Consider the following 21,303-nt stretch of genomic DNA (forward strand, 5'->3'; position numbering starts at 1 on the left):
CATTTCAATGTCCTGGAGTGGCCTAGCCAGTCTCCAGACCTGAACCCAATAGAAAATCTTTGGAGGAGCTGAAACTCAATGTTGGCCAGTGACAGCCCTGAAACCTGAAAGATCTGGAGAAGATCTGTATGGACAAGTGGGACAAAATCACTGCTGCAGTGTGTGCAAACCTGGTCAAGATCTACAGGAAACGTCTGACCTCTGTAATCGCAAACAAAGGTTTCTACCAAATGTTAAGTTAAATCGAATCAATAGGAGGTGGATGTGCAGTTGCCGGCCGCGGCCTCTATCAGAAGACGGAGCAGCTCCAGAACTGAGCAATTCCAGCAGCCTGCTGCACCCGCCAACACCGAGAGCAGCTGATTGGTGGTGGTGCCGGTTGTCGGAACCCAGCTGATCAGAAAATGATAGATGGTGTTGGCAGGATGGGAAACCGCGGTGCGGCCAAAATATTGATACTGAAATTGGCATATGTGCTGCCCCAGCAGCGGATCGGACCGCTCCGATGGTAATCGTTCGTGGGTCGAGGGTCTACGGACCCGGGGACTTAGGGGCCACACTCAAATGGAAAGGGAGTATTTACAGGGGATTTGGTGTAGTTTGTGACGCCACCCGTGGTGTGCTCTAATTGAGTACCGCCGCTGCTGTTGGGAGTACCTGGCGTGATGGAGTGGGGCAGCTTGGTGACGTTGCTCTCTACGGGTAGGGGTAGGCCCCGGGACTCTGGATAGGGATGCGGGTGTGCAGTGCAGGGGTCAGTCGGGTACTCACTCAGCAATGAAGCAGACGCTGACAACAGAGTAAACCAAGTCTCTGAATGGCGTTGCCTCTCGGGGGAAGCTCGTCCGGGTCCCGTCCCCCACAGTACTGCTGGTGGTCTGTAACCTGCCTCCTGGCACTAAGTTTTAGATTGTCCGTTGTGGCCTGTAGCTTGGAGCTTTCCAGGCCCCGCTCACCACTGTGGCTAAGTGGAGGAGCCTGCTCTCAGGAGCTCACGCTTGGGATTTCAGTGGGCTGCTTGCTAGGAAAGCCCTATCCCCCTTGTTGCGCTAGTGCCCCGATTCTGGAGCTGGTGGGAACAGTCCATAAAGGCCCCATTCTCCGCAGGTTAATTGCTGGGTTGCCTGAAGCTTCTCCCCGACCTAGGGTCCGTGTGTACCCTGTCGTGCCTTCGGTCCCGGACCGGTGATAGGACCAGGCTGCTGACCGTCCTCCTTGACAGGTCCCAGGCACCTGGCCTCAATCCCCTGCGACCGGGGGTCCGACTCCTCTAGGTCCAGACCACCGTTTGCGACCTAGTCGGCTTCTCCCCTGGCAGCTCCAACTCTCAGATTCCTCAGAGCTCCTCACAGCTCGAGGGCTACCACCGAACTCACTTGACACCTCCCACCTCCCTGCCTGACCCCTAGGTGGGCGGCCCTATTCCTGCTTAAGCAGCCCACTGGTGTGCCTGACAGGTGTGGTGCAGGGTGTATCTAGGATTTGTGAATGCTGATGGAGGCAGCACTGCAAGCAAGATGGAGACCCAGAACCATGGGGGGTTGAGTCCTGCACGGGAAGGGCAGTTTGTGCAGTACCCTGTGATGACCTGAATAGTCCAGGGGCGTCACACATACATCTTATAATAATCTGCACCAGCTCATAATGGCCATTGTACATGTCTGTATGTGGCTCAGTAGATGCCCAAGAAGTGTCCTATTCATGACATGTGCTTGGTATCACATGACCCCAGGTCTGTAGACAAAGGACACTGTGTCTGTCCCTGAAATATCTGTTAGTAGAGGCAAAACAGTGACTGACCAGGCAGCAGACACTATTATCCAGCAGCTGCAGTGCATTCGGTGCAATGTTTCAGTCCGCTTGCGAGGATGATGCTTTTACAGCAGAAGACATTCTCCACTTCGTCCTCTAGATGTCGCTGTGGTCAGTAAATGGCGAAATCGAGCGTTTCCTCCCTACGGAGAGCGCTGTGGTACATTCCAAAGATGGCGGCGCCCATGTGCAGCGCATTGAGCCGGCTGCAGGTAACGGGGACATTGGGGTCACCGGGAGGGGGGGCGTTATTCGGTTTTGTCTGCTGTAGTAAGTGGCGGTGCATATGTGCAGCTTTGCATCATGTGGATGTATTTGCTTTATGGCTGCTTTTGTTTCCTGTTGTTTTTCCCCTGTGTCTGGTAATCATATTATACCTGTTCGGACCATTTATTTTTATAGGTTTTTCCTATTTTTATAGATCTGTTTTTATTTAGTAGTTGTCAGCACATTCAGCTTTGTGCTTTTTTTTTTATAAACACTTTTTGTTTATGGCTTGTTTCCTAGGAAACCGACCACCGTTGTTTTCTATCATGTAAGCGCTGTGCTGAAGACGTCCAGGATTAGGTGGAAACGGCGCACTCCGGTGATCCTGGCAAGAGTCAAAGCAGCGCTTACAAGCTGAATAGCAAAGCCCTTGTCAGCCCTGTGCTCGTTCTGCTGTCTGGCAGTGGTGGTCGGTCTCCAAGGCAACAAGCTGAAAACAAAAGTGTTAATATCTCAAGAATGGCTGGAAATTTTAATTAAATTGCTTGTATTTACACGTGCCCTCTGACATTTACCGTTTACGAAGATGTACGTGGTTGCAGGGGTCTGCTAAAAGACTACGTCACTGCCATCTTGTCACTTGTCTGAAGCTCAGCCGTGTGCTGGGAGTCAAAGGAAGCCGGGATGTTCACTATATACTGCAATACCATATACATAGGTATTGTATAAATATGGCAGGTATGTGTATATATACATGCCGTGTATAAGCGATCATCCTATCGCTTGTACTAAAATATATATACAGTACAGACCAAAAGTTTGGACACTCCTCATCTCTAGAACAACTATATAGAGGAGACTTTGTGCAGCAGCCTTCATGGTAAAATAGCTGCTAGGAAACCACTGCTAAGGACAGGCAACAAGCAGAAGAGACTTGTTTGGGCTACAGAACACAAGGAATGGACATTAGACCAGTGGAAATCTGTGCTTTGGTCTGATGAGTCCAATTTGAGATCTTTGGATCCAACCACCGTGTCTTTGTGCGATGCAGAAAAGGTGAACGGATGGACTCTCCATGCCTGGTTCCCACTGTGAAGCATGGTGGAGGAGGGGTGATGGTGTGGGGGGGCTTTGCTGGAGACACTGTTGAGGATTTATTCAAAATGTAAGGCATACAGAACCAGCATGGCTACCACAGCTTCTTGCAGCGGCGTGCTATTCCATCCGGTTTGCGTTTAGTTGGACCATCATTTATTTTTCAACAGGACATTGACCCCAAACACACCTCCAGGCTGTTTAAGGGCTATTTGACTAAGAAGGAGAGTGATGGGGTGCTACACCAGATGACCTGGCCTCCACAGTCACCAGACCTGAACCCAATCAAGATGGTTTGGGGTGACCTGGACCACAGAGTGAAGGCAAAAGGGCCAACAAGTGCTAAGCATCTCTGGGAACTCCTTCAAGACTGTTGGAAAACCATTTCCGGTGACTACCTCTTGAAGCTCAACAAGAGAAGGCCAAGAGTGTGCAAAGCAGTAATCAAAGCAAAAGGTGGCTACTGTGAAGAACCTAAAATATCAGGCATATTTTCAGTTGTTTCACACTTTTTTAAGTATTTCATTCCACATGGTTTCATTCATAGTTTTGATGTCTTCAATGGGAATCTACAATTTCTTTGTCGCTCTATTGGGAGACCCAGACAATTGGGTGTATAGCTACTGCCTCCGGAGGCCACACAAAGTATTACACTTAAAAGTGTAAGGCCCCTCCCCTTCTGCCTATACACCCCCCGTGGGATCACGGGCTCCTCAGTTTTCATGCTTTGTGCGAAGGAGGTCAGACATCCACGCATAGCTCCACTGTTTAGTCAGCAGCAGCTGCTGACTATGTCGGATGGAAGAAAAGAGGGCCCATACTAGGGCCCCCAGCATGCTCCCTTCTCACCCCACTTTTGTCGGAGGTGTTTGTTAAGGTTGAGGTACCCATTGCGGGTACGGAGGCTGGAGCCCACATGCTGCTTTCCTTCCCCATCCCCTTAGGGCTCTGGGTGAAGTGAGATCCTATCGGTCTCCAGGCACAGGAGACCGTGCTCCATCCACAGCCCTGGGAATCTGCTGGACATGGAGCTGAGTATCGTCAGGGACAGGGCCCTGCTACATTAAGGTACTCTGTGTCCCCGTGCAAATCGCGCACACACACACCAGCGTTGCTGGGTGTGTTAGTGCGCCGGGGGCAGCAGCGCGGCGCGCTTGTGCTATTACTCACTGCAGCTTTGCTGAGTGAGTTTATGTATTAGGAACTGCCGCGCCGGCCGCTGCCGGCGGTTTTTTACACTGCGGCGCGGCTGGGACTTGTGGTGCGCCGGGGACTTCCGCACTGGCCGTGCTTATACGACGGCCGCGCTTATAAATCGAGTCCCCGGCTTTTGCGGCCTAGTTTCGTTTCGTTCCCGCCCCCAGGCCTGCCAGTCAGGGGAAGGGCGGGACGCTGTTCAGAACGTCAGCGCCGAGGGCTGGAGTCTGCTTAGCATACTCCAGCCCCCTCACTGGGCACAGTGGGACGCCAGTTTCCCGCACTTTGTCTGGGGCACGCCCACGGCCCGCCCCTCTTCACAGGACGCCGGCAGCCATTCCTGTTTGCAGTCTGAGCTGGAGAGGGGAGACAAGCTCTGGGAGACCCAGACACGGGACTCTGGCGACCACACACCCGCTTTTGAGCGGGCGGTAAGCAGCACCTGAGGTGCTGACCCCACTTGTGCCGAAGTGTTCATTTGTACTGTATGCTATACATTGCACTGTACGGTCGCTATTCTTGGCTATATACCCTCCTAGATTGCTAGACAACAGCATGTCGTCCGCAAAAAGCAAGGGGGCCAAGGCACAGGCTTTCTATGCCGCTTGTACCGCATGTGAGGCTGTTCTACCGGCAGGTGCCACTGACCCCCATTGTGTGCAATGTTCGGCCCCTGTAGCACTTGCTCAGCCGGGGTCTCTGCTAGAGGTGGCCCAAGGAGAACCACCTGTGAACACTGTCCAGGTGACAGGGACGGAGTTTGCAGTTTTTGCTGATAAATTGTCTGTGACTATGACTAAAATCCTAGAGACTTTGCAGTCCAGACCGGTAACTCAGACCATGGGCACTGTTGATTCAATGCTCCCTGGCCCCCCTCATTTGGAACAAATCCGTGCTCCGGGGGGGTCCCATGCATCCCAGGGTGAAGGCTCTGACACGGACGACAGTCCCAGACAGCCTAAGCGAGCTCGCTGGGAGCGACCCTCGACTTCATCACACTGGTCAGGGTCCCAGCAGGAGGACTCTCTGTATGATGAGGCAGAGGTAGCGGATCAGGATTCTGATCCTGAGACCGCTCTCAATCTGGATACACCTGATGGTGACGCAATAGTGAATGATCTCATAGCGTCCATCAATAAAATGTTGGATATTTCTCCCCCAGCTCCTCCAGTGGAGGAGTCAGCTTCACAACAGGAGAAATTCCATTTCAGGTATCCCAAGCGTAAATTGAGTACTTTTCTAGACCACTCTGACTTCAGAGAAGCAGTTCAGAAACACCACGCTTATCCAGATAAGCGTTTCTCCAAACGTCTTAAGGATACACGTTATCCCTTTCCCCCTGACGTGGTCAAGAGCTGGACCCAGTGTCCAAAGGTGGATCCTCCAATCTCCAGGCTTGCGGCTAGATCCATAGTTGCAGTGGAAGATGGGGCTTCACTTAAAGATGCCACTGACAGACAGATGGAGCTCTGGTTGAAATCCATCTATGAAGCTATCGGCGCGTCGTTTGCTCCAGCATTCGCAGCTGTATGGGCACTCCAAGCTATTTCAGCTGGTCTTGCGCAGATTGACACTGTCACACGTACATCTGTTCCGCAAGTAGCGTCATTAACCTCTCAAATGTCTGCATTTGCGTCTTACGCTATTAATGCTGTCCTGGACTCTACGAGCCGTACGGCAGTGGCGTCCGCCAACTCCGTGGTTTTACGCAGAGCCTTGTGGTTAAGGGAATGGAAGGCAGATTCTGCTTCCAAGAAGTGCTTAACCAGTTTGCCAGTTTCTGGGGACAGACTGTTTGGTGAGAGATTGGATGAAATCATTAAACAGTCCAAGGGTAAGGATTCTTCCTTACCTCAGCCCAGACTAAACAAACCCCAACAGAGGAAGGGACAGTCGAGGTTTCGGTCCTTTCGAGGCTCGGGCAAGTCCCAATTCTCCTCGTCCAAAAGGACTCAAAAGGATCAGAGGAGCTCAGATTCTTGGCGGGCTCAGTCACGCCCAAAGAAAGCAGCCGGAGGAACCGCTACCAAGGCGGCTTCCTCATGACTTTCGGCCTCCTCTCTCCGCATCCTCGGTCGGTGGCAGGCTCTCCCGCTTTGGCGACATTTGGCTGCCACAGGTCAAAGACCGTTGGGTGAGAGACATTCTGTCTCACGGGTACAGGATAGAGTTCAGTTCTCGTCCTCCAACTCGATTCTTCAGAACTTCTCCGCCTCCCGACCGAGCCGATGCTCTTCTGCAAGCGGTGTGCTCTCTAAAGGCAGAGGGAGTGGTGATCCCTGTTCCTCTTCAGGAGCAAGGTCACGGTTTTTACTCCAATTTGTTTGTGGTGCCAAAAAAGGACGGGTCTTTCCGTCCTGTTCTGGACCTAAAACTGCTCAACAAGCAAGTGAAAACCAGGCGGTTCCGGATGGAATCCCTCCGCTCCGTCATCGCCTCAATGTCGCAAGGAGATTTCCTAGCATCAATAGACATCAAAGATGCTTATCTCCACGTGCCGATTGCTCCAGAGCACCAGCGTTTTCTACGCTTCGTTATAGGAGACGAACACCTTCAGTTCGTAGCCCTGCCTTTCGGTCTGGCGACAGCCCCACGGGTCTTCACCAAAGTCATGGCAGCAGTAGTAGCAGTCCTGCACTCTCAGGGTCACTCTGTGATCCCTTACTTGGACGATCTACTTGTCAAGGCACCCTCTCAAGAGGCATGCCAACACAGCCTGAACGTTGCGCTGGAGACTCTCCAGAGTTTCGGGTGGATCATCAACTTTTCAAAGTCAAATCTGACCCCGACCCAATCGATAACATATCTTGGCATGGAGTTTCATACTCGCTCAGCGATAGTGATGCTTCCGCTGGACAAACAGCGTTCACTACAGACAGGGGTGCAATCTCTCCTTCAGGGCCAGTCGCACCCCTTGAGACGCCTCATGCACTTCTTGGGGAAGATGGTAGCAGCAATGGAGGCAGTCCCTTTCGCGCAGTTTCATCTGCGTCCACTACAATGGGACATTCTCCGCCAATGGGACGGGAAGTCGACGTCCCTAGACAGGAACGTCTCCCTTTCTCAGGCGGCCAAGGATTCTCTTCAGTGGTGGCTTCTTCCCACCTCATTGTCAATAGGAAAGTCTTTCCTACCCCCATCCTGGGCGGTGGTCACAACGGACGCGAGTCTGTCAGGGTGGGGAGCAGTTTTTCTCCACCACAGGGCTCAAGGTATGTGGACTCAGCAGGAGTCCACCCTTCAGATCAATGTTCTGGAAATCAGGGCAGTGTATCTGGCCCTACAAGCCTTCCGACAGTGGCTGGAAGGCAAGCAGATCCGAATACAGTCGGACAACTCCACAGCGGTGGCATACATCAACCACCAAGGCGGAACACGCAGTCGGCAAGCCTTCCAGGAAGTCCGGCGGATTCTGATGTGGGTGGAAGACACGGCATCCACCATATCCGCAGTTCACATCCCGGGCGTAGAAAACTGGGAAGCAGACTTCCTCAGTCGCCAGGGTATGGACGCGGGGGAATGGTCTCTTCACCCGGACGTGTTTCAGGAGATCTGTCACCGCTGGGGGATGCCGGACGTCGACCTAATGGCGTCCCGGCACAACAACAAAGTTCCGGCTTTCATGGCACGGTCTCACGATCAAAGGGCTCTGGCGGCGGACGCCTTAGTTCAAGATTGGTCGCAGTTCCGGCTTCCTTATGTGTTTCCACCTCTGGCACTGTTGCCCAGAGTGCTACGCAAGATCAGGTCCGACTGCTGCCGCGCCATCCTCGTCGCTCCAGACTGGCCAAGGAGGTCGTGGTACCCAGATCTGTGGCATCTCACGGTGGGTCAACCGTGGGCACTACCAGACCGACCAGACTTGCTGTCTCAAGGGCCGTTTTTCCATCTGAATTCTGCGGCCCTGAACCTGACTGTGTGGCCATTGAGTCCTGGATCCTAGCGTCTTCAGGATTATCTCAAGAGGTCATTACCACCATGAGACAGGCCAGGAAACCAACGTCCGCCAAGATCTACCACAGGACGTGGAAGATATTCTTATCTTGGTGCTCTACTCGGGGAGTTTCTCCCTGGCCATTTGCATTGCCTACTTTCTTTCCTTCCTGCAATCCGGGTTGGAAAAAGGTTTGTCGCTCGGCTCCCTTAAAGGACAAGTCTCAGCGCTATCTGTATTTTTTCAGAAGCGCCTAGCACGACTTCCTCAGGTACGCACGTTCCTGCAAGGGGTTTGTCATATCGTCCCTCCTTACAAGCGGCCGTTAGAGCCCTGGGATCTGAACAGGGTTCTAATTGCTCTCCAGAAGCCGCCTTTCGAGCCTATGAGGGATGTTTCCCTTTCTCGCCTTTCACAGAAAGTGGCCTTTCTAGTAGCGGTCACGTCTCTTCGGAGAGTGTCCGAGCTAGCAGCGCTGTCATGCAAATCTCCCTTCCTGGTGTTTCACCAGGACAAGGTGGTTCTGCGCCCGATTCCGGAGTTTCTCCCTAAGGTGGTATCCCCCTTTCATCTCAATCAGGATATCTCCTTACCTTCTTTGTGTCCTCATCCAGTTCATCAATGTGAAAAGGATTTGCATTTGTTGGATCTGGTGAGAGCACTCAGAATCTACATTTCCCGCACGGCGCCTCTGCGCCGCTCGGATGCACTCTTTGTCCTGGTCGCTGGTCAGCGTAAAGGGTCGCAAGCTTCCAAATCCACCCTGGCTCGGTGGATCAAGGAACCAATTCTTGAAGCCTACCGTTCTGCGGGGCTTCCGGTTCCCTCAGGGCTGAAGGCCCGTTCTACCAGAGCCGCCCATTCTACCAGAGCCGTGGGTGCGTCCTGGGCATTACGGCACCAGGCTACGGCTCAGCAGGTGTGCCAGGCGGCCACCTGGTCGAGTCTGCACACTTTTACCAAGCATTATCAGGTGCATACCTATGCTTCGGCGGACGCCAGCCTAGGTAGACAAGTCCTTCAGGCGGCGGTTGCCCACCTGTAGAAAAGGGCCGTTTTACGACCCTATCACGAGGTATTATTTTACCCACCCAGGGATTGCTTTTGGACATCCCAATTGTCTGGGTCTCCCAATAGAGCGACAAAGAAGAAGGGAATTTTGTTTACTTACCGTAAATTCCTTTTCTTCTAGCTCTAATTGGGAGACCCAGCACCCGCCCCTTTTTTTTTGTATACACATGTTGTTCATGTTGAATGGTTTCAGTTCTCCGATATTCCTTCGGATTGAATTTGCTTAAACCAGTTTATTGGCTTTCCTCCTTCTTGCTTTTGCACTAAAACTGAGGAGCCCGTGATCCCACGGGGGGTGTATAGGCAGAAGGGGAGGGGCCTTACACTTTTAAGTGTAATACTTTGTGTGGCCTCCGGAGGCAGTAGCTATACACCCAATTGTCTGGGTCTCCCAATTAGAGCTAGAAGAAAAGGAATTTACGGTAAGTAAACAAAATTCCCTTCTTTTAGAGTCATGAAAATAATGAAATCTCTTTGAATGAGAAGGTGTGTCCAAACTTTTGTTATGTACTATATATATGATGATCGCAAGCTCATGTCCTCTGGGGAGACTATTTTATACATGACCATACATAAAGCTGCATTCCCAGGGCCCATGTGACATTATGACACGCGGGCCCTGTGACCAATCATTGCCCGCTGTCTGTCTCCCTGCCTTCGGATATTTGAGCAGGATGTGAGCGCAGCGCTGACTTCCTGCTCATACGTCCGAGGGTGGGAAGAAGGAAGCCAGAGCTGATTAGTCGTGGAGCTAGCGTGTCATAACAATATCACGTGGCCCTGGGGACACTGCTTAGACATTGCTGGAACCACTCCTTTAAGGCCACGGACAGATGAGCGGATGAAAAATTGTCTGAGTTTCATCCAAAAATCTGTGTGTTTGTTTTTCCATCCATGTGGCATCAGCAGTGTGACATGCGCAGGATCAAACACAGTTTGTAGGTTTATAATTGCAATATATCAGTCACAATTGGATGCTGCACAGATGATCCGTATGCGGTTCGATGATCTTTTACGCACCTTCAGACTTGTAATGATGAGTTTTGTCCGAAATCCGGAAGAGGATGGGAGGGAGGGATTCTTCTGACGGATCCGTCGCCGGAATCAGTCATATGACGGTTTCGACGGATCCTGCGCCCATAGGCTTCCATTCTAACAAACGACGGACGGCGAAAGATCCGTCGCTGTCCGTTTTTTCGACGCAAACAAAAAACGTTGCTGTGGATGTCGCCTCCGTCCGATGGACAAACATTTTTCGACGGATCTGTCGAACAACCGATGAAACGTGAGGCCATTTGTCGCTAATACAAGTCAATGAGAAAAAAACGGATCCAGCGCTAGATCCGTTTTTTTTTTTCAAAATGCAACGGATTGCAACTGAAGGCAAAATACGGATGTGTGAAGAGGCCTAAGACATAACCGTTGTCAAATGCGTTGGATTTTATCCCTAAAGAACCTGTTTGGTGCCAATACCGCTACAGCATTATTTGAACATTTTTAACCCCTGCCTACTCTGCACTGGATAATTTTTTCCTGGGCTTCTGTAGCCCTGGCCGGGCGTCTTCTCTGCGGACACAGTGATCCCACTCTGAACTGCTGAACATGGTGTGTTTTTCTTTGTAGGTTTTGGTGAGAGGATTAGACGGTTCTTGGCCCCGACATTCTCAGATTCGCTGTATTCAGACGAGCTCCGTTTGCCTAAAGGTAAGAAGATCTGTTATGGCCTTTATTTTTCTACTATAACATTGTAACACACGGACTTGGGTCTGATTTTGTCTTGTTCAATGGTGATCACATTATGGGCTCTTCTCCACTTGCGATTTCTATGTGCGAGTGCGATCAGATAGAAAATCGGATCGCACTCGCACCAGTGTTAATCAATGAGGCCGTGTCCTCTTGCTAAATGTCTTACGGCACGTCTCGTGCTCTCGGTGAAATTGAAGCATGCTGCGATTTCACCGAGTCTCAGCTCTCGCACCCCCATGCAATCCTATGGGAGCGAGAAAAAAAATCAGAATTCGGGTGGCATGCGCATGTCATACAGATCCTTGACACTTGCATACCGCGTCAGACTGGCTACCGGAGGAATCTCCAGTACTACCAGTCCTGGCCACGGTTACATGCACTGAATTCCGGAGCTGTCACCTGAGCTCCGGAGTGCAGCCTGAACAGCGAGTGCCGAGTGATTGATTCCCCAGCGATTGCTGTTCAGGTCAGCACAGCTGCGGACAGAGTGGGCTGATCTCTGGAGCTCAGGTGACAGCTCCGGAGTTCAGTGCAGGTAACCGCGGCCAGGCCTGGTATTACTGGAGATTCCTCCGGTAGCCAGTCTGACGCGGTATGCATAAACACTCACATAGCACTCGCGTGACGCTCACATACGGATGCATGCGGTCATACGGATGCTATGTGAGGAAAAAAACACACACCGTACGCAGACCACACGCAGGACATACACAGGATACTCCACTCACATTTGTAGCCGAGTGTCGCTGTGAATTTGTAAACGCAAGTGGAGAAGAACCCTATAGAACAGTGTGGATACTGTAGCATGATATATGCCCTTGTGAGTGCAGTGCGATGTTTCTCTCCCATAGACTTGAATGGGTGCGAGTGAACCAAGATCGGATTGCACCCGCAGCATGCTGCGACTGTTTTCTTGGTCCGATTAGGGCTGAGAAATCAATCGCACATTGGGGTAAGATTGGTCCTAGTGGAATGCAATTTTTTTTCTATCACATGCCACTTGCACCGTTTTTCTCGCCACGTGTCCTAGGCCACACAAAACAGGAGAGGAAATCACTACACTCACCACTGATGTGTCATGTTTGTCAATATATCACTCATATGGTCACAGGATACAAATAGACTTTTGCAGCACAGGAGTTTCTTGCGTGACCCATGCCGTTGTGCGTCTGATGCAGGTTTCAGTGAAAGTGAGACAATAGGCAGGGGGCAGCTGCGTGGTGCGGGACGCCTCTGAATCCAGCCCCTTGGCTGTCCTGGTCCACGGGCTGCGTCAGAACACCCGAAGGGCCTGCACTTTGCCCAGATCTGTGCTACGGGATTTGGTTTGTAGGACTGAGCCAGTGAGCATGTGTGACCATCAGTGCTGAGCGCACTATGTGGACATTTTTATTAAGCATGAAAAGAGCAGCAGGGGGCGCTATAACAAGTATATAACAGCGACCTCGACATGCTGGGGCATTGTCTTAAAATTTAACAAATGTTGTTTTGTGGGATCTAACATAACTGTAAAGGGCGCTTTACACACTGCAACATCGCTAGCGATCTCGTTAGCGATGTGACACGCCAGATCACAGATGCGTTCTGCCGAGATCGCACATAGGTCGGTTTATAGCGCCGGTCACATGTGCGATCTCGGCAGATCGTATCTGTGATCTGGCGTGTCACATCGCTAACGAGATCGCTAGCAATGTCGCAGCGTATAAAGCGCCCTTAATAATTAATATGTAGAGAAACATTTTAAAATCATATATAATGTGTGTGTGTGTGTATGTGTGCATATATATATATATATATATATATATATATATATATATATATATATATATATATATATATATATATATATATATATATATATATATATATATATATAATGTATGTATGCACACATACACAGCACTGGCAAAATTAAGAGACCACCTCCAATTTTTCAGTTCTTCTGATTTTTCTCTTTATGTTTTTGAGTAAAATGTAAATTGTTCTTTTAGGCTCTGTGCGCACTGGGAAATGGAATTTTCTTGAGAAAATTCCGCATGCTCTCAAAGATTACCGCACCCGCGGTAAAAAACCGCGGGAAACCGCACCCGAAAACCGCATGCGGTTTGCCGCGGTTTGCTGCGGTTTTACCGCGGTATTGTTCGCGGTATTGCCGCGGTTTTGCCGCGTGCGGGTTGGGATGTGCTTTATTGCATTCAATGCAATAAAGCACATTGAAGAAAAAAAAAAAAAAAAAAAATACATTTAATTCTGATAGTAGATAGACAGAAGAATAGATAGAGGGATAGATAGATAGATAGACAGACAGAGGGATAGATAGAGGGATAGACAGATCGCTACATTTCCCACGGTCGGCAGTGAGTTCACATTACCGGCCGTGGGAAATGACCGGTAATTACCTCTGCTGTCTGCTGCATTCAGCCTGTGTCTGTGACAGTCGCGGCTGGATGTCAGCAGTGCAGGACGCCGGAGCCGGAGCTGTGGATGTCGGAGCGGTGGATTACGCCGGAGCTTTGTTTGGGGGGGGTTTATAAAATGGTGAACGAGGCTTGTTGGTTTTATTTAAAATAAAGGATTTTTCGGTGTCTGTGTTTTTTTCACTTTACTTACGGGTTGATCATGTCAGCTGTCACATAGACGCTGCCATGATCAAGCCTGGGGTTAATGGCGGTGGTCCCCCATCACCATTAACCCCTTGTATTACCTTGCCACCACTGCTACACGGTGGCAAGAAGAGCCGAGGACACGCCGGTGCTGCCGCATAATGGATGCGACAGTGCCGGGGCAGCTGCGGCTGATATTCTCGGCTGCCGGAGGGGGAGTGAGGCGGGGGACATTACCCCTGCCCCTCTCCCTCCCCAGCCTGAGAATACCGGGCCGCCGCTGTGTGCTTACCTCGGCTGGAAGGTAAATATGCAGCGGAGCCCACGTTCTTTGTTTTCTATATTTCCGTTTTCTTTCTATGTGTGTTCTATGTGTCTGTGTCTATGTGCTCTATGTCTGTGATGTGTGTGTGTGTCTGTGATCTGTGTGTGTTTACTCTGTGCACGGCTTCCTCTTCCTGTAATGACATCACTTCCCTGCAAAACCGCAGACAGGCGATGTACATTACCGGAGGTAAACCGCAAAATACCGCAGGGAATAACGCAGGAAAACGCAGTGAACCGCACAGAATTTGCTGCCTGCGTTATTCCCTGCGGGATTTCATGATTAACATTGAGTCAATGGAGTGAAATCCTGCAGCGATGTGCGGAAAAGAAGTGACATGCACTTGTTTTTGCTGCGGGATTTCCGCAGCAAAACATGCAGCTGTCAAATTCCGCCCAGTGCGCACAGGATTTTTTTTCTCCATAGGATTTGCTGGTGATTCACTGCAGAGATGTTATGAACATTTTCTGCAGCGAAACATGCAGCAAATCCGCGGAAAATCCGCGGCAAAATCCGGTAAGTGTGCACATAGCCTTATACTATAAACTCCTGACCACATGTTTCTGAATTTCCAGCAATACATTTTGCATTTATTTTGTGAAAATGAGAAATGGTCAAAATAACAAAACAATGCACAGTGCTTTCACACCTCAAATAATGCAAAGCAAATAAGTTCATAATCATTTAGAAGCAACAATACTACTAATGTTTTACCTCAGGAGGAGTTCAGAAATCAATATCTTGTGGAATATCCATGATTGTTAATCCCATCTTTCATGCTTCTTGGCTGCTTTCCACCAGGCTTCACACTACTTTTGGGTGACCTTATGCCACTCCTGGTGTAAACATGAGAGCAGTTCTTCTTTGTTTGATGGCTTGTGACTATCAATCTTCCTCTTAATTACATTCCAGAGGTTTTCAATGGGGTTCAGGTCTGGAGATTGGGCTGGCCATGACAGGGTTTTGATGTGGTGGTCCTTCATCCACACATTGACCTAGCTGTGTGGCATGGCGCATTGTCCAGCTGGAAAAACCTGTCCTCAGAGTTGGGGAACATTGCCTGAGCAGAAAGAAGCAACTGTTTTTCCAGAATAACCTTGTATGCGGTTTGATTAATACGTCCTTCGCAAAGTTTAATCTGCCCAATTGGACCTTAGAGGACTGAATCTTCTCTAATAAGTTTAATTTTCAGCTTTGCCCAACACCTAGTCGTCCAATGGTTAGATGACTTACATTTTTGCACCAGGGGTGGCATAAGGTCACTCAAAAGCAGTGTGAGACACTGGTGGAAAGCAGCCAAGACGCATGAAAGCTGGGATTAATGATCATGGTTATTCCACAAAATATTGATTTCTGAATCTTCCTGAGGTAAAACATTATTGGTATTGTGGTTTCTAAATGATTATTACCTTGTTTTCATTGCATTATTGGAAGTCTAAAAACAAGGGATTTTTTGTTATTTTGACCATTTCTCATTTTCATGAAAATAAATACAAAATTTATTGCTGGAAATTCAGAGACATTGTCAATAGTTTATCGAATAAAAGAACAATTTACATTTTACTCAAAAATATAAAGAGAAAAATCAGAAAAACTGACAATTTTACAGTGGTCCCTTAATTTTTGCCAGAGCTGTGTGTGTGTTTGTATGTGTACATATATATACAGACCAAAAGTTTGGACACACCTTCTCATTCAAAGAGTTTTCTTTATTTTCATGACTCTGAAAATTGTAGATTCACATTGAAGGCATCAAAACTATGAATTAACACATGTGGAATGAAATACTTAACAACAAAGTGTGAAAGAACTGAAAATATGTCTTATATTCTTCAAAGTAGCCACCTTTTGCTTTGATTACTGCTTTGCACACTCTTGGCATTCTCTTGATGAGCTTTAAGAGGTAGTCACCGGAAATGGTTTTCCAACAGTCTTGAAGGAGATCCCAGAGATGCTTAGCACTTGTTGGCCCTTTTGCCTTCACTCTGCGGTCCAGCTCACCCCAAACCATCTCGATTGGGTTCAGGTCTGCTGACTGTGGAGGCCAGGTCATCTGGCGTAGCACCCCATCACTCTCCTTCTTAGTTAAATAGCCCTTACACAGCCTGGAGTTGTGTTTGGGGTCATTGTCCTGTTGAAAAATAAATGATGGTCCAACTAAACGCAAACCGGATGGAATAGCCCGCCGCTGCAAGATGCTGTGGTAGCCATGCTGGTTCTTTATGCCTTCAATTTTGAATAAATCCCAAACACTGTCACCAGCAAAGCCCCCCCCCCACACCATCACACCTCCTCCTCCATGCTTCACGGTGGGAACCAGGCATGTAGAGTCCATCCTTTCACCTTTTCTGCGTCGCACAAAGACACGGTGGTTGGATCCAAAGATCTCAAATTTGGACTCATCAGACCTAAGCACAGATTTTCACTGGTCTAATGTTCATTCCTTGTGTTCTTTAGCCCAAACAAGTCTCTTCTGCTTGTTGCCTAGTAGCTATTTTACCATGAAGACCTACTGCACAAAGTCTTCTCTTAACAGTTGTTCTAGAGATGTGTCTGCTGCTAGAACTCTGTGTGGCATTGACCTGGTCTCTAGTCTGAGCTGCTGTTAACTTGCGATTTCTGAGGCTGATTACTCGGATAAACGTATCCTCCGCAGCAGAGGTGACTCTTGGTCTTCCTTTCCTGGGGCGGTCCTCATGTGAGCCAGTTTCTTTGTAGCGTTTGATGGTTTTTGCCACTGCACTTGGGGACACTTTCAAAGTTTTCCCAATTTTTCGGACTGACTGACCTTCATTTCTTAAAGTAATGATGGCCACTCGTTTTTCTTTACTTAGCTGCTGTTTTCTTGCCATAATACAAATTCTAACAGTCTATTCAGTAGGACTATCACCTGTGTATCCACCAGACTTCTGCACAACACAACTGATGGTCCCAACCCCATTTATAAGGCAAGAAATCCCACTTATTAAACCTGACAGGGCACACCTGTGAAGTGAACACCATTTCCGGTGACTACCTCTTGAAGCTCATCAAGAGAATGCCAAGAGTGTGCAAAGCAGTAATCAAAGCAAAAGGTGGCTACTTTGAAGAACCTAGAATATCAGACATATTTTCAGTTGTTTCACACTTTGTTGTTAAGTATTTAATTCCACGTGTTAATTCATAGTTTTGATGCCTTCAATGTGAATCTACAATTTTCAGAGTCATGAAAATAAAGAAAACTCTTTGAATGAGAAGGTGTGTCCAAACTTTTGGTCTGTACTGTGTGTGTGTGTGTGTGTGTGTGTGTGTGTGTATATATATATATATATATATATATATATATATATATATATATATATATATAATATATATATATATGTACAGTCATATGAAAAAGTTTGGGCACCCCTATTAGTGTTAACCTTTTTTCTTTATAACAATAACAATTTGATATCTAATAACTGATGGACTGAGTAATATTTCTGGATTGAAATGAGGTTTATTGTACTGACAGAAAATGTGCAATCCGCATTTAAACAAAATTTGACTGGTGCAAAAGTATGGGCACCCTTATCAATTTCTTGATTTGAACCCTCCTAACTACTTTTTACTGACTTCCTAAAGCACTAAATTGGTTTTGTAACCTCATTCAGCTTTGAACTTCATAGGCAGGTGTATCCAATCATGAGAAAAGGTATTTAAGGTGGCCACTTGCAAGTTGTTCTCCTATTTGAATCTCCTATGAAGAGTGGCATCATGGGCTCCTCAAAACAACTCTCAAATGATCTGAAAACAAAGATTATTCAACATAGTTGTTCAGGGGAAAGATACAAAAAGTTGTCTCAGAGATTTAAACTGTCCGTTTCCACTGTGAGGAACATAGTAAGGAAATGGAAGAACACAGGTACAGTTCTTGTTATGCCCAGAAGTGGCAGGCCAAGAAAAATATCAGAAAGGCAGAGAAGAAGAATGGGGAAAACAGTCAAGGACAATCCACAGACCACCTCCAAAGACCTGCAGCATCATCTTGCTGCAGATGGTGTCAATGTGCATCGGTCAACATAACAGCGCACGTTGCACAAGGAGAAGCTGTATGGGAGAGTGATGCAAAAGAAGTCGTTTCTGCAAGCACGCCACAAACAGTCGCCTGAGGTATGCAAAAGCACATTTGGACAAGCCAGTTACATTTTGGAAGAAGGTCCTGTGGACTGATGAAACAAAGATTGAGTTGTTTGGTCATACAAAAAGCCGTTATGCATGGAGGCAAAAAAACACGGCATTCCAAGAAAAGCACTTGCTACCCACAGTAAAATTCGGTGGAGGTTCCATCATGCTTTGGGGCTGTGTGGCCAATGCCGGCACCGGGAATCTTGTTAAAGTTGAGGGTCGCATGGATTCAACTCAGTATCAGCAGATTCTTGACAATAATGTGCAAGAATCAGTGACGAAGTTGAAGTTACGCAGGGGATGGATATTTCAGCAAGACAATGATCCAAAACACCGCTCCAAATCTACTCAGGCATTCATGCAGAGGAACAATTACAATGTTCTGGAATGGCCATCCCAGTCCCCAGACCTGAATATCATTGAACATCTGTGGGATGATGTGAAGCGTGCTGTCCATGCTCGGCGACCATCAAACTTAACTGAACTGGAATTGTTTTGTAAACAGGAATTGTCAAATATACCTTCATCCAGGATCCAGGAACTCATTAAAAGCTACAGGAAGCGACTAGAGGCTGCTATTTTTGCAAAAGGAGGATCTACAAAATATTAATGGCACTTTTATGTTGAGGTGCCCATACTTTTGCACCGGTCAAATTTTGTTTAAATGCGAATTGCACATTTTCTGTTAATACAATAAACCTCATTTCAATCCAGAAATATTACTCAGTCCATCAGTTATTAGATATATGAAACTGAAATAGCTGTTGCAAAAACCCAATTTGTTATAAAGAAAAAACTTTTTCATATGACTGTATACATATATATATAATTTGTACATGTGGTTAAATATGTGTTGTTGTTTTTTTTTAATTTTTAGAACCGTGCAGCTCGTGTACGTGTGGGAAAAGGAGATAAACCGGTGACCTATGAAGAGGCGCATCCCCCTCATTACATTGCCCATAGGAAAGGCTGGCTTTCTCAACACACAAGTAAGACCTGATCTGTATTTTTTACAGGCTTAAAGGAGTTTTCCCACCAACAAAGTTCATTTTAATCAATAGATCGTATAATAATAATTTCCACAATTGGATGTGTTTAAAAAAAAAATGTCCCTCTGCTGAGTTAATGTTATATATGTGTCCCTGCTGTGTACTGTGTAATGGCCGTGTCTGACCGTACAAGGGCATGATCTAATCATATCACATGAGCAGGGGAGCACACTAGAGTATAAAGACATTACAGCATGGGATCACAACGAATTCTTTTGGTAAAAAAATATTTGACCTCAAAGAATAACTTGCAATCCGTGCTGTAATGTCTGCATACTTTGTCCCTGTGCAGTCAGACACGGCCAGTACACAGCACACAGCAGGGACACATACTGTATATAAGATTATCTCAGAACAGGAACATTTTTTTAGTTTATTTAAACATAAGAATTATTCTTACCGTTAATTCGGTTTATAGGACCTTCCACGACAGCATAGGAGGTTGTCTCTCCACGCCCTAATTGGGACAGGAAGCACAAGAGGTTTAAAAGGACCCTCCCACCTCCCATAGCCAGTGTCTTACAAAGAACCCATAGCATATGAGAAGTACAAACACATCCAAAAACATCGAGGATAAGGGAGGGAATTACGCGCTGTCGTGGAAGGTCCTAGAAACCGAATTAACGGTAAGAATAATTCTTATTTCTCTAGTCCCTTCCACGACAGCATAGGAGGAATACCAACGAATTGATACCTAGGGGGGGACCACAGCCTGCAGGACCTTCCTGCCAAAAGCCAAATCCCTATTGGAATCCAGATCCAAACGATAATGCTTCGTGAAAGTATGGAGGGAAGACCACGTAGCCGCCTTGCAGATCTGCTCAGGAGAAGCCCCTGCCCGTTCAGCCCAGGAGACAGAGGTAGCCCTGGTGGAGTGCGCCGTAAAGCCGGTAGGCGGAGATAGATGCTGAGCGAGGTAGGCATCTCTGATTGCCCGCACAATCCAGTTGGCGACGGTACTCTTAGCCACCTTCCTGCCCTTATTTCGACCAAAGGGCTGGATGAAAAGGTTATGATCAAGATGCCAAGGTGCAGTAACATCCAGGTAGTGCAACACTGTCCGACGAACGTCCAAAGAATGAATCACTTCCTCACCCGGAGTCCTAGGATGCTGACAGAAAGAAGGCAGGATGATGGTCTGAGAACGGTGAAAATCCGAAACCACCTTGGGAAGGAAGGAAGGGTCCAGCTGAAAAACAATGCTGTCATCTCTGACGGTCAGGTAAGGCTCCTGAATAGATAATGCTTGAAGTTCCCCGACTCTACGAGCAGACGTAATAGCCACAAGAAAGGCAGTCTTGTGAGAAAGAGAACGGATGTTACAGGAGGACAGCGGCTCAAAGGGTGACTGAGACAGTCCGGTAAGGACCACATTGAGATCCCAGCGAGGCGTCAGGACCCTCTGACGCGGACAGAGCCTACTAGCGGACACAAAGAAACGGCGGATCCAGCGATGATCCGCCAGAGCCGTGTCAAAGACTGCACTGAGTGCCGAGACCTGAACCTTCAGGGTGCTAGGCCGAAGGCCCAGGTCCAATCCACTCTGGAGGAAGTCTAGAATCTGCGCAACATTAGGCCGGAGCGGGTCAGGAGGCCAAGAACCACACCAGGAGGAAAATCTCGTCCAGATTTTATTGTAAATACTATTAGTCACTGGTTTACGGTTCTTCTGTAGAGTAGCCACAACTTTGTCAGAAAGACCCTGGGCCTTCAGTGCCCGGGCCTCAGAAGCCAGGCAGCCAATTTGAGTTTCTGGGGATCCGGATGGAAAATCGGACCCTGTGATAGTAAACTGGGGTCTGAACCCAGGAGGACCGGTCCGTCTATCCCGAGCGACAGGATCATGCTGTACCAACTCCTCCGAGGCCACAGAGGGGCTACCAGGATAGTTGTGGCGCCGTCGTCTCTGATCTTCCTCAGGGTCCGTGCGAGAAGAGGAAGTGGGGGGAAAGCGTAGGCGAGGCAAAAGGACCAATCGTGGCAGAAGGCGTCCACCCCCAACGCCATGTCCCGAGGGTTCAGGGAGAAATATGTTGCGACCTTGCGATTTTCTGCCGAAGCAAAGAGGTCCACCTCTGGAGTACCCCACCTTGCCACCAGAGAGCAGAACACCGC

At 48.2% G+C, this 21,303-nt stretch overlaps 1 protein-coding gene across 1 annotated transcript in view; it reads left to right on the plus strand.

Annotated features, from left to right (window-relative positions):
- The first annotated feature begins 1,960 nt into the window (after positions 1-1,960).
- Positions 1,961-21,303, plus strand: part of MRPS24 (mitochondrial ribosomal protein S24) — a 35,465-nt gene continuing 16,122 nt past the window's right edge. Inside the window, exons 1-3 of the mRNA XM_075342961.1 lie at positions 1,961-2,024; positions 10,940-11,020; positions 19,017-19,128. Of these exons, the coding sequence (XP_075199076.1) occupies positions 1,986-2,024; positions 10,940-11,020; positions 19,017-19,128 (232 nt within the window). The 5' untranslated portion in view covers positions 1,961-1,985. The remainder of the gene's footprint in view (positions 2,025-10,939; positions 11,021-19,016; positions 19,129-21,303) is intronic.

This window comes from Anomaloglossus baeobatrachus, chromosome 4 (assembly GCF_048569485.1).
Source record: "Anomaloglossus baeobatrachus isolate aAnoBae1 chromosome 4, aAnoBae1.hap1, whole genome shotgun sequence".
NCBI lineage: Eukaryota > Metazoa > Chordata > Amphibia > Anura > Aromobatidae > Anomaloglossus > Anomaloglossus baeobatrachus.